Source organism: Misgurnus anguillicaudatus, chromosome 12 (genome assembly GCF_027580225.2).
Source record: "Misgurnus anguillicaudatus chromosome 12, ASM2758022v2, whole genome shotgun sequence".
In the NCBI taxonomy this organism is placed as follows: Eukaryota; Metazoa; Chordata; class Actinopteri; order Cypriniformes; family Cobitidae; genus Misgurnus; species Misgurnus anguillicaudatus.
Window position 1 is genome coordinate 18,423,319 of NC_073348.2, and position 12,577 is coordinate 18,435,895.

At 36.3% G+C, this 12,577-nt stretch overlaps 3 protein-coding genes across 3 annotated transcripts in view; 1 reads left to right on the forward strand and 2 right to left on the reverse strand.

Moving 5' to 3' along the window:
- Window positions 1-532: 532 nt before the first annotated feature.
- Window positions 533-5,977, reverse strand: LOC129445797 (uncharacterized). Its single transcript, XM_055206768.2, has 4 exons — window positions 5,820-5,977; window positions 2,505-2,941; window positions 1,923-2,141; window positions 533-1,072 (listed from the first exon to the last, which is right to left on the reverse strand). The coding sequence occupies exons 2-4, from the start codon at window positions 2,931-2,933 to the stop codon at window positions 845-847; spliced, it is 876 nt and encodes a 291-aa protein (XP_055062743.2). The 5' UTR covers window positions 2,934-2,941; window positions 5,820-5,977; the 3' UTR covers window positions 533-844.
- A 1,012-nt stretch (window positions 5,978-6,989) lies between these two features.
- srek1ip1 (SREK1-interacting protein 1) lies at window positions 6,990-9,445 on the reverse strand. Its single transcript, XM_055207172.2, has 5 exons — window positions 9,287-9,445; window positions 8,812-8,859; window positions 8,418-8,573; window positions 8,044-8,119; window positions 6,990-7,374 (listed from the first exon to the last, which is right to left on the reverse strand). The coding sequence occupies exons 1-5, from the start codon at window positions 9,297-9,299 to the stop codon at window positions 7,194-7,196; spliced, it is 474 nt and encodes a 157-aa protein (XP_055063147.1). The 5' UTR covers window positions 9,300-9,445; the 3' UTR covers window positions 6,990-7,193.
- An 879-nt stretch (window positions 9,446-10,324) lies between these two features.
- Window positions 10,325-12,577, forward strand: part of cwc27 (CWC27 spliceosome associated cyclophilin) — a 55,575-nt gene continuing 53,322 nt past the window's right edge. The window contains exons 1-6 of the mRNA XM_055208979.2: window positions 10,325-10,496; window positions 10,722-10,818; window positions 10,926-11,038; window positions 11,203-11,346; window positions 11,467-11,565; window positions 11,644-11,744. Of these exons, the coding sequence (XP_055064954.2) occupies window positions 10,455-10,496; window positions 10,722-10,818; window positions 10,926-11,038; window positions 11,203-11,346; window positions 11,467-11,565; window positions 11,644-11,744 (596 nt within the window). The 5' untranslated portion in view covers window positions 10,325-10,454. The remainder of the gene's footprint in view (window positions 10,497-10,721; window positions 10,819-10,925; window positions 11,039-11,202; window positions 11,347-11,466; window positions 11,566-11,643; window positions 11,745-12,577) is intronic.

Consider the following 12,577-nt stretch of genomic DNA (forward strand, 5'->3'; position numbering starts at 1 on the left):
TTTTAAAAAATACGGAGGGGCGGTTCTTTTAAATAATTCGGGAAAATCTTCCGCTATACCTTTAAAATAACGTTTCCAAAAAAGTTTTTGTCGTTCATCCACTCGAAACAGGGTGAACGGCACTTTCACATTCGCTTCATATCGGCCAAAACCGCACTAAAGAAGTTTCTAACCGTCGGGTCGCGGTCCTGTAGTTCGAGTGAAAACTACAAAAACTTGCTTTACGGTAGACCTACAATTCAATCAGAGCCAGCTGCAGTATTTATGACAAATGGACAATAACGCTTCTAACCTGTAGGGGGAGCAAAGAGCAAAAACTCTTTAGTGTTGCTTTAATGTATTTACCATTGTTTACAAATACATTACAAGCAAATTTAGAGGAAACCACTAGAGGGAACTAATACTCTGCATGCAGTATTAAACTTACCTGTTTACTTTGACTCCTTCAATATAAACAAAGACCCCATCAAATAATTTTTTTTGATTTTAGATACGTTTACGCGACTTGGTAGCATACAGTAACACAACAATATCCATTACGTTTTGCTTTTATTTTTATCATGTAAATGTTATAACAGGAGTACACCGCAAAAAATCAGAACAGCTACAATAATACAACATCCCATCTCTCTAAACTTACCCTAATGTTACAGTAAAAATGTTACAGTAAAAACCCACCAATCCTGCATTAACATCACTACTGAGGATACACAGTGAGCATTAAAGAATGAATAAATTTAATGATCATTTGATGAACAAGAAAATTCAGGAATAAATTAAGTAAAAATTATGCAACGTGTGTTTCTAAACCAGAAACAACAAAAATGATAAACATTTAATCATTTTACTCCCCCACAATATCCAAATACTGGATACTGTAAACTCTGTAATTGGCTTGCTCCACTTCCACGTTTAGTGGGAGTTTTTCTAAGAAGTCAGAACTGGTGCCTGGGAAGAGGTCAGCAGACATACTGTACACATCATAGTTTTCTACTAGGAGAACAAGATCATCTTCATTCTCTAAAAAGCCAATGATGGTGAACCACTCCCTGGTACGGGGATGGTCAGAAACCTTAATTAAAAAAACAAAAACACAACTTACAGTCAGGGTGTCATCCCTTTAAACTGAGTTGGGGGTTACTGTATGCCTTTGATATGTGTCACAAACAATACACACATTAATCTTATGAAAACTGCTAAAACTAATGAAGTACTGTATGGGTGTATGCTAAAAATTTAGGGATGCACCGATAGGATTTTTTTGGGGCCGATACCGATTTAAACAGACAACTTCTGGCCGATACCGATATTAAACACTTGTATACAATACTATACAGTTGGTCTATTTATTTCTGCATCAAATTATTTTTACTGAACATGGATTGGATCTAATTAACATTCAACTGACCAACATAATAAGAGAGGCACAAATTAAGCTAAAACAAATATAATAAGACAGCATGACAACCTTCAAAGGTGGTTTTTGCTATTCAGCATTTATTTTATTAACATCATTTACAAATTTTTTACATATAATGGTTTCTTTATGCAGTTAATTAATAAACAATCGGTATCAGCCTTTCTCGTGCTATTGCCGATATGCCGATGGTTTCAAATTCATCAAAAATCGGCCGATAAATATCGGTGGCCGATACATCGGTGCATCACTACTAAAAATCGCTGACTAATGCTTTATATTGGGATTTGGCCCTTACTGTAGCTATACTGCCAGTGCACTGCAAAGTACGATGTAATGTAAAGCTTTATCATCATGCCACTGATAAAAACATAGTTAGAGATTACTTGTGTCCTTGTAGATTCCACCCCATAGCAAAAATCATAAGGTAACAGCACATGAATCTAAAAAATGTCACAGGATAACAAATATTTAACAGCTATTTATAGTGCATTGTGTTTTGTACCTCAACCGATGAAAAGCGCGAAGAATTAAACTTGGCCTTTCCATTTAACTTGATTGTGGCCCTCAGGTGAGTGACGACAATCTCAGCCCCCATATGGAGTTCAGCCAATGCCTCGTCCTGCCACAGGGACACCTCAATGAAACTCTCTCCACATCTCAGGATGAGATCACGGATGGGAACGTCTCCATCATTGCGATGAATCATCCTGTAACTGAACATCTGCAAACCAATAGCGAGACAACAGTAAAGATTCACATATTAAAGGTCCCTGGAATTTATTTACAGTAAAAAAAAAATTATGTTAAAGGCGGGAAGCATGATCTCTGAAAGCCAATGTTGACATTTGAAATCACCTAAACAAACACGCCCCTACCCCATTAGAATCTGGACCTTCGTTTTACGCAATCAAGGCAACAATTTTGTTTAGTAGACACGCCCCTTACTGCTGATTGGCTACAAGTGTGTTTTGGTACTCGTCGTGAATCCTTTTTCCAAAGTGTTTTTTTCATAAATCATGCACCCCGCATTTAATATTACAATTTAAAATAAAAAAATCAGGTAAGCAAAATTAAATTCACTCACATTTTCTATGTGCCCCCTCAGTGACACATAGGGGCTTCCAGTAAATAAATCTGCTTCATCACCGGTCATATCTGGTGAGGGAGGATTTAGGATGTGTTTTGCCCTTCTCTGTATTTCCTCCGATACCTCAAGTGGAGCGGATCGAAATATCTTAGTGGTGGGCTCTATTGACATGCACTCCAGCCCGAACCTCGTGTAGGTACCATAGTTCTTGACTATGTAGGTCAAGCCTTCTTGAAAGGCGGGAACGTTGTCGTTCTTATGTACCGTAAATGTCACATGTCCGTTGGTGAGCACACTAGAAGTTGTGGTTTTGTACGATGCCACTTCAATCTTATTACCCGTCACTTCGTAAGAAGCAGCGCGACGGTTTGTTTGGTTATCCACACAAAGCAGCTGTACCGGTGCTGGGCGACTGTGTAAAGACATCCTGAAAGCTAAACAAAAAATACACAGAAAGAAAAATAATCAGCGTAATCTGTATATGATGTGACCATAGCAATTTTGTGTATGATTATAGATGGTTTCACTGAGACTTTAACCAGAATAGCACAAGCATACGCCAATCAAGAGTTGAATTATAAATTATATTTGAAACACAATGTGTACACATTTTACAGAGTAACGTTAGCTCAGTGTAGTTTTTATAGGCATCCTGCGGCGCGGTAAGCGCAGTAAATGCGGATGGCATGGTTAGATGGCGCGTTCCGCACGAATTGAGTTGGAAAATCTGAATTTTGGCGGATTTTCACGCCGTGTTAACCAATCAGGAGCTTGCTCTAACAGTGACGTGATTACATGAAGCGAGCAGAGGTAGACTTTCGGGACTTTTAATGTGCAAATGAAGCGTGTAAACTCAAAATGTTCAAGCGTCCAACTATGTGGAATAGCGCGTTTTTGCCACCTCTTCCGCGTCTGGTGTGAAACATACACTGTAAAAAATATGGACATAGTGTCCGTGACGTCACCCATTGGTTTGTGAAGATCATTTTTGAAGCTTAAAGTAGGCGTTACCCGCCGTCGCCAACTTGGCCACGCGTCACCGCAAATCACTAGCGGAAAACCGAAAATGGGTAAAGAGGCGGGACATGGGTGAAGCTGAGGTGACTGGTTGCTGAAACCACACCCGCCTAGCTCGATTCTAGTGACAGCAGTGGCGGTTTACCCCTCACTCAAGTGGCCACGCCCTCAATTTTGCAGAACTTATAGCTTAATATAATTTAAATGGATGAGCTACAAAACAATTCACCCCCTCACAGTTTTCATGAGGGGCAAAATTAGCTATACAGACCAAAAACACTTTTTGTACCAGGCTGTAAACATATTACTTTCTACTTTAAAGATGGGCATTTTTGACATGGGGGTCTGTGGGATTGGCTCCCTTTTGGAGCCGGTCTCAAGCGGCCAGTCGGTGAATTGCAGTTTGGGTCACTTCTGTATTGGGTTCATTAGAGAGATCGGAAGGTTGCCCCTCGGTGTGAACGCACAGTTATAATGTGCGTATGCAGTGCCCCTCGAACCACTAGGGGGCCATCTTTCTCTTAATTTTATGCGGCGCTGCACAGAAGTGACATTACTAACATTACTGTGTCCGAGTACACTCAGACTAACTACACACGTACGAATTTGACGCCTCAAACACATCTGGTGTGAACATTGCTCTACAAGAAGGTACTACTTTTGTACGTGTCATCATCCTGCAGCGTATTTGAGACAAGTTTTCCCTTTTCATTGGTGATGGAGGTTTATTGTCATACACAGTTTCTTGACAAATTAAAAATTCTAATCAGACCCAGTAATGGATGCTGTACCTAGGAAAGTACAATTATTTCTTAATAATTAATGTGACAACCTTAACTTTGAATATATAACAAATACACTGTTTATCTGAAATAGTAATATCTTAAAACATAACTTTTTTTGAATAATTTTATCAGGAACTTAATACATGATGTTACATATCCCCCAGCTAGATTTTTTTTGGTCATCAAAATTTGGAGATTTAAACTGGCGCAAGGCTTGGAAAACAGTTATAACAGTAATATCAAAGTAAATGAAGTTTCATTTAAAATAACTCACAGTTTATCCAGTAAAACATGTATTAGATTAAATATAGATCAATTAAATATTGACTATTCATGTGAATTCTGTATTAAGGAAAAATAATTTTTCATTTATTTTTTCATTACATTTATACAAACATATTTTGGGTTGATGTCGAAAATTTTATTACAAGAAAAGTTAAACTATATAGGTCGGATCGGATATAATGTTATACTATATGTTAATGATAAGAATAAAGCATATGTTATTCAATTACTGGTCTTGATGGGGAAGTTTCATATACATAAAATGAAGTGGTCTGGTGGTAAGCCATTTTTTTCCATTTTATTAATTTAAGCAATACTATAACTTATTGTGTTGTATGTATAAAAATAAAAAAGCTTCCAGGGCTTCAAATATTATCTGCAAATTTAAAATAGACAAATAAACTGCACCACGCTTCTTTTTACGTTTTCTATGATTATTTTTACGTTATTTTTTATTTGATTATGTAAATCATGTACATGTGTAGTGTAATGTATACTAATGGCATTGCTATAACTCTCTTGTTGTTATATGATCATATGCAATAAAAACGTTTTCCCACTTCATGTTTGTACGTATAGACGGGTTGCACGGCGACGTCACTAACTGGTTGCGCGCGCAACCGTGGGGTAGAAAGAAGAGACGTGCATTGTGTTGTATGCTAGTAGCGGTGTCTGTAATTCAAAATGCCAAGGAACTGTTGCGTGGAAAATAGTACCAACAGAGTCAGTGCTGGGTGCCTGATGTTAACATACCAGTAGATGCGACTAATACGTTACTAGCATTATAATTATAACATTATAATTCATACATGTATCACAGTAACACTGCAAAAGTAAAGACAGAAAAACAGATACAACTAAAATCAAGTCTTATTTATATACAAACAATAAAGAACGCTTCAATAATTAAGGTTGTTGCAGTAGCAGATCAGCTCACCAATCGGGCTTTCTGCCTCTTGGTTGCGCGCGCACCCTGCAATGTTTGTAAAAATTAGACAAAATTTTGGTCTTCCTAAAATACGAATTTGTTAACTATAGTATACTTTAATTGCTCCGTTAAATTTACTGAGCACGAAATGTCACTCAGATAATAAACAACGCGTCGTCTTGGCACAACTTCTTTAGCTCATTTCAAACTCTAAATAAAACTTGTCTGAAACTTTGGAACAATAGTTATATTCATATGAATAATATAAAGTTATTGTTTTTAGAAAAGTTGACTTACCTCAAAAGAATCAAATCGCCCTCTCAGTCACTCAGGCGTCGCGCGTTACGTTACAGTTAACGAACCAATCACGGGATGTCGTCAAGGCGATGACGATATGACAGTAGCGCCCAATCATATGTAAAATAGATTAATAAATTAATAAATAATTACATTAGATTATGAAATAAAAAATAACCTACCTAGCACAAAACGCCGTAGCGGGAGTGTAACGTTTGTTTTAATTTATCATAACTATATGGAATGTAAGGGTATTTTTATAGTTAATAGTGAATAAAAGTATAATTTACAGAAGTGCGAAGTCATGAAATTCACATACTGAGACTTATACCAAAATTACTGTCAGTACTTCTCAGGAATTGAGTTTTTTATAGTGTAGGCCTACAGTATGTACTTTTCCTCTAAATGTATTCATTGCTTTCACTCTGATGAGCATTCACTCCAACAGTCTACTACTACTACCATCATACTTCCTTGAATAATGAGCAACCTTATTTAGATTAGGAGTGATCAACTGAAAAGTATAAAAGGTTTTAAATATTGATGTTCAACGTTTAGTTTGACTCCACTGAACCCAAAGTACTCCATTTGCTTCGTCACTTCTACCACAATAAACTTCATCAAGATCTTTAACATTTCCTACAATGTGTAGTTTAAAATCAGATGCATGCTATCCAACACAGGATGAATTTCTCTTCAGGTTACACTTCAAATGCAGGACCTCATGGGAGTGAATTTTTCTTCATTGGGCCGTGCTGATGAACTTAACACTTTTTTTTAAAAGGTGACATTTTGTGAAGTGTTAATGCATTAAGTAGTTGCTGTGGATGAAATTTTTAACAGACTGAGAGATTGAGAGGAATATAGAGACAGGGGTGGTTTCCCAGACAAGTTTAGATTAATTAAAGACTAGGCCTTAGTTATACTAAGTATTTTTCACAGACAAACCTAACAAAAAACAAAGGCGTTTTTTAAAAGCAGCTCAAACATGCATTTTATTCTGGGACTAGGATAAGTCCGGGAATCTGCCCCATAGGCTATAGAGATAATTTTACATTTTAAACAGATCAGCTAAATTCTAAGACAAAATAGCTCTCCATTTTCCAAGGAGATAATACTTTTCTTTGCCGTTTAAATGCTGATTCAGGTGATTGCTTTGTAAAAAAAAAATTATAAAGAAAAACACATTTTATTAAAAGTAAAAACAAAAGAATTTACAACTTCACCTAGTTTTGGTACAGCAGGTACAAACATTTCTAAGCATGTACGAACTCGAAAGATTACAGAAGAATTTAAGTAAAAATCTCCAGTTTCTTGCTTTGCAAAGGTTATGTGGTCCAGTCAAAGGGTCAAATAAATGAACTCATTCAGTTTTCAGTCAGTGTTTGATTCACTCGAGCTGTCTGTTGAGGATGACTCTGTATCTTTCTTTTTATGCTTCTTCTTGTGTTTCTTCTCTTTCTCTCTCTTCTCTTTTTTCCCTTTCTTCTTGTGACTCTTGTGCTTTTTCTTCTTCTTGCTCACTTCCTCATCCTCATCACTTGACGAATGGGACCTGAGAACACAAAACAGTTACAGATAATAATAATAAAAATAAACGTATGTAATGTAAACTTATTATTGATCAAAGGTCTACCAAACTTTTTCCGGCCAAGGACCCCTTAATGAATAGAGAGGAGGAGCAGGGAAACTAAGACTGGATTTACATACTTTGTTATGATGGTTATGCTACAAAGATATTAAAATGATAATCTTTGGTATATACAGTCACATACTATTACCATACTATATAACATTTTAATTTTACTGAACAGATTTTAATGTTGGGAACTTGATGCTCTTTATTTTAAAGGGGACATTTTACAAGAATTTTTTAACATGCCAAATAAATCTTTGGTATCCCCAGAGTACATATGTGAAGTTTTAGCTCAAAATACCATATAGATGTTAAAATTGCCATTTTTAGGTGTGTGATTTTAAATGCAAATGAGCTAATCTCTGCACTAAATGGCAGTGCCGTGGTTGGACAGTGCAGATTAAGGGGCGGTGTTATCCCCTTCTGACATCCCCGGTTTGTTTGCATATAAATTAAAGTTTATTTGAATTTTTTACTCTTATGTTGCTTTTAGCCTGTATGATTAAGAATATGAACACAAATTGATATTTAATGCATCATTAATTATCTGGTTGATCCAGTTCATGAATGTGTAAAGTATATTAGTACCTTTTTTTGGCCTTCTGATGGGATCTGTCCTTACTTTTCTTTTTATGCTTTTCCTTTTTAGAATCCTCATGAGTACCTATACAAGGAAATAATTATTTTATGTATCTCCAATCACATAACATGCAATGGCAGTTGATCACAATACAGTATAGCATCTTTAATAGCCTGTATTATAACTTAACTTCATCCTGCATTCAGTACTTAACTTCAAAGTCAAAACAAAGTTTCATAGTCATTAAATGAAAATGTTTAAGAGAACCATTGGTTCCGAACAAACAGGTCATTTGAATAGCATATACAAATACCAGGAGCACATAAGATCAAAGTAAATCATTAAAATGTATTTCAAGAATGCTCTGGAATTGTGAATGAACCTTTTGAATGGCTGCTACCGAAGATCTTTTCTTTACTGACAGCTTCCTGTTCCTCTTCTTCACTCTCTTCTGTGCTGGTGCTGCTCACATCCAAAACAATGTCCTTCCTCGGGTCCACACGAACAAAATTGCGGCATTCAAATGTAAGATGGCCCGCTGAGGGACAGGTTAGACAATGAGAATACAAGTCAATATCACGAACAATACAATGGTCAAAATAAGATGTGTTCTATTCGTTGGGATAGTTTGATCAATCCAAACTGATATCCACACAGATCACAAAATACATACAAATCTAGTGTACACGTACACACACACACACACACACACACACACACACACACACACACACACACACACACACACACACAATTTCTATGAATGTCAAACATACGATATCCGCATCTTTTGCATCCAGCTCTGACGTTGTCCTTGTTTGGACCTGTTGGCAGGAGAACATTAAATTAGCTTTAATCTGCCTAGGATAAGATATTTATTAATTCTTAAGACAAAACCAACCATAAACCGCAGGAAGATTTCGAGTAATTTATACAAACGACATTAACTAAAGAAGTTAAAAAATAATCTACTTCACCACATTTAAAACACCGTGCAGCATTTAAAAACTGTGTTGCTATAAGGTCATACATTTGATCAGGTAGTGTTTTAATGTTTCATGTATGTTTTAACCCTCGATATGATATTATATACAAATATCTACAAAAATATAAACGATTGAATCGCTAACTCTGTTGGTCAGTGTGAAGTGTAACGACACTTTCTAGAACATGCCAGAAGTAAGTTAACCTTATATTGACAACAAACACTACAACTAACTGAACAATTAATGCATTTAATCATAAGCATACCTGGATCAGCCATGCTCTACACGAATATGTTTTAATAGATAAAATGTAACAGACGGAACGCAAACAACTGTTTTTATTTTGGTTATACCGCTTTTCAAAACGGACTTCAGTCCCTCCGGTAAATGAGTCCGAATGGAAACGTTGCCTCATGCACTATGGTTCCAACTACAGACACGTTCATCCTTTTGTATTCATCCATATCCTACTTGTATAATTTCAATATATGTACTTATAAAATATGAACATACTTAGAAATAAAAGAATAAGCTAAATGGTTTATTGTCGTATACAAGATACGATGACGTTTTCACTTAAATGTTGTTTTCCAATTACTATGATGTTGATATCCTACAGAGGGCGCATGGTGGCCCAGAACGGCCAATTCCTCATTGAGTCCCATTGTAATATCGAGTTTTGCCTCACTGCGGATATTTGCACGTTAAAATCTAAAATATTTTTAAATACATAAGATTTAATTATTAAGAGTAATATTAATTAATATAAATAAACATTAATAAAAATAAACATTCTTTATAAATCTTAAACGTTTATCTGTTAACCACAAACGATTTTGATTGGTTAGTCATTGCCAGCGCAGAGAAAATGCACGAACTGTCACGTGACAAATCCATTTACATCGCTTCAAATCAACATCTGGAAAAAGGCACTAATAAATAGCCATTGAAATAAACATCACAGAACTGAGTTAGATAAAATGCACTAAACCACACGCTGTTTCCTAGTATAATTCTTGCCTCTCATTTAATATTGAGGACCAATCAAAGTCGTTTGCGATGACATGCTGGTTTGTGTATTTACCCCATAAGATGTAATCAACTTCATGTGGCGTTGCAAGAACTGACAGGCGGATGACGGCAAAATACCGCGAGAGCGAGTCGATATTACACTACTTTGTAAGATTTCGTGAAATGCTCTCGCGGTACTTTTACGTCATCGGACTGTCGGTTCTTACGGCGCCGCATGGATTTGAACAAACCTATCGACTGTTATTTACTCCATTACGGTAGGGGGCGCGAGTCTCTTCAAGTGAAGTCTGAACAAACGCTGCAGAAAATAGCGAATGAGCCTGAAGTGCTGCTTTATTTTGATAATAGCTGCGCTTCTTTTATGATTTTGAGGGAAATATACACGCATATATTTACTAAAAATGAGCAACATATACATTCAAGAGCCACCCACGAATGGAAAGGTGAGTTTTATCAATATTTTAAACTTACTGGGATGTAAGTTCATCATGGGCATAAACAAATATATATTCTGCAATAGATCTTACTATCAACTGATTTTTTACGATATCATCCAACAATATATACACAGACTATTATCTATCTAAAGACTTTAATTTTTTTGAACTATTTTGCAACCATACAATGACAGGCATGAATTTGAATTAATTTGGTTTTTAATCTCATAGGTGTTACTTAAGACCACAGCTGGTGATATTGACATAGAGCTTTGGTCTAAGGAAGCTCCTAAAGCATGCAGGAACTTCACCCAGCTCTGCATGGAGGGTAGGTGACATACACAATTACTTATACATACATATATAAAATCAAGTCACTTTCTCACTCTGTAATTGCTTTATGACTATTGATAAACCTTCACATGTTTATTGCAGGCTACTATGATGGCACAATCTTCCATCGTGTGGTCCCAGAATTCATTGTTCAAGGTGGTGACCCGACAGGCACTGGAACAGGTGGGGAGTCCATCTACGGTCGCCCTTTCAGGGTAGGTTAAACTCTTGCCATTTCACAAAAAAGTCCCATTTAGTTAATTATGAGAAATTTGTAAAGCTTTAAGTTGCAATCAACAGTCTGCATGCATTATTGTTATGTGTAATGTTATGTTATGTTTTAATTTAAAATCATATGTATGCATGTGATCCTATACAGGATGAATTTCACTCCAGGTTACGGTTCAATCGGAGAGGTTTGGTTGCCATGGCAAATGCAGGACCACATGACAATGGGAGTCAGTTTTTCTTCACCTTGGGCCGTGCTGATGAACTCAACAACAAGCACACTATTTTTGGAAAGGTGATATTTTGTGAGGTTTTTTTATGTATGACATTGACGAGTCACACTTTTTTAGCAGACTGCTACGATTTTCAGTTTTGCTGTGCTGTTGGTAAACTTTTTTTTGGAATTTGCTTTCAGGTCACTGGAGATACGGTATATAACATGTTGCGGTTAGCAGAGGTGGAGTGTGACAGTGATGAACGACCTCTCAACCCTCACAAAGTTCGATCCACAGATGTAAGTTTTGTCCTCCTGTAATATCTACTGTAAATATTCGTGGTGGAAATGCTTTTTAAATTTGTTGGTCTTGTGCAGGTCCTACATTCTGCCTTTGATGACATCATACCACGTGAAATTAAAACTAAAAAAGAGAAAAACAAAGAGGATGGAAAGAAATCCCAGTCCAAGGCAACCAAGTATGGCGAACTTAAAATAACTTTTTAAGATATTGTTTATGTAAGGAATAATTGACGACGGGCCATTGAATTATAAGAAAATAATGCACACCAAGGTGGTAATGCGGCACGACGCGAAGCGGAGTGCCGTTACACCACAGGTGTGCATTATTTTCAAATAATTCAAAGGACCGGAGTCAATTATTCCGCTTATACCACGGTTACCACAAACATTGCTCTAGTGCCTATTTTTAAGACATTTGAAAAGTTAGGTGTGCGGTTTACAGAAAAATAATCAACACCCATAGAACATTTCTCAGCCAATCAGAATGCAGCATTCAACAGACCCGTGGTATAAGTAAGGAAATAATTGACGACGGGCCGTTGAATTATTAGAAAATAATGCACACCCAAGGTGGTAATGCGGCATGACACGAAGCATTATTTTAGCATTATTTTCAAATAATTCAAACACACACTTCTCAATGAATCAGAATAAAGCATTCAACAGTCCTGTGGTATAACAAAAAATTAACATGTGACCCTGTCTATGACAGCCAGGTTAAAGTCTCTTAATCTAATGAGATGAGGAGCAGCAAAGTTTGATTTCACATTGATTTCCATCTTTAATCTGAGTCAATATTAAAGATATCAAGATGATGTTTTTACAGAATGCTCTTTACATTTTAATGTAGTAAACAGTAAATCACACAAAAATTGCTTTAGCTGTCAGGGTCACACATGGCCGGTTTCTATTTTCATGTTTTGAAGAATAATCGCCCCTTCTTGTGCTTAGAGATGAAACTCATGATGAAATTATTTTTTTTTATTGTGGTGATGTACGTATAAAACAA

Coding starts and splice junctions, on each gene's coding strand:
- LOC129445797 (XM_055206768.2), bottom strand. CDS start 2,933: ATGTCTTTACACAGTCGCCCAGCACCGGTACAGCTGCTTTGTGTGGAT. Junction 2,142..2,504: donor TGAGGGGGCACATAGAAAAT/GTGAGTGAATTT, acceptor ATTGGTTTGCAG/ATGTTCAGTTACAGGATGAT. Junction 1,073..1,922: donor CGCGCTTTTCATCGGTTGAG/GTACAAAACACA, acceptor TTTTTAATTAAG/GTTTCTGACCATCCCCGTAC.
- srek1ip1 (XM_055207172.2), bottom strand. Junction 8,120..8,417: donor CGGTAGCAGCCATTCAAAAG/GTTCATTCACAA, acceptor TTCCTTGTATAG/GTACTCATGAGGATTCTAAA. Junction 7,375..8,043: donor CATCAGAAGGCCAAAAAAAG/GTACTAATATAC, acceptor TTGTGTTCTCAG/GTCCCATTCGTCAAGTGATG.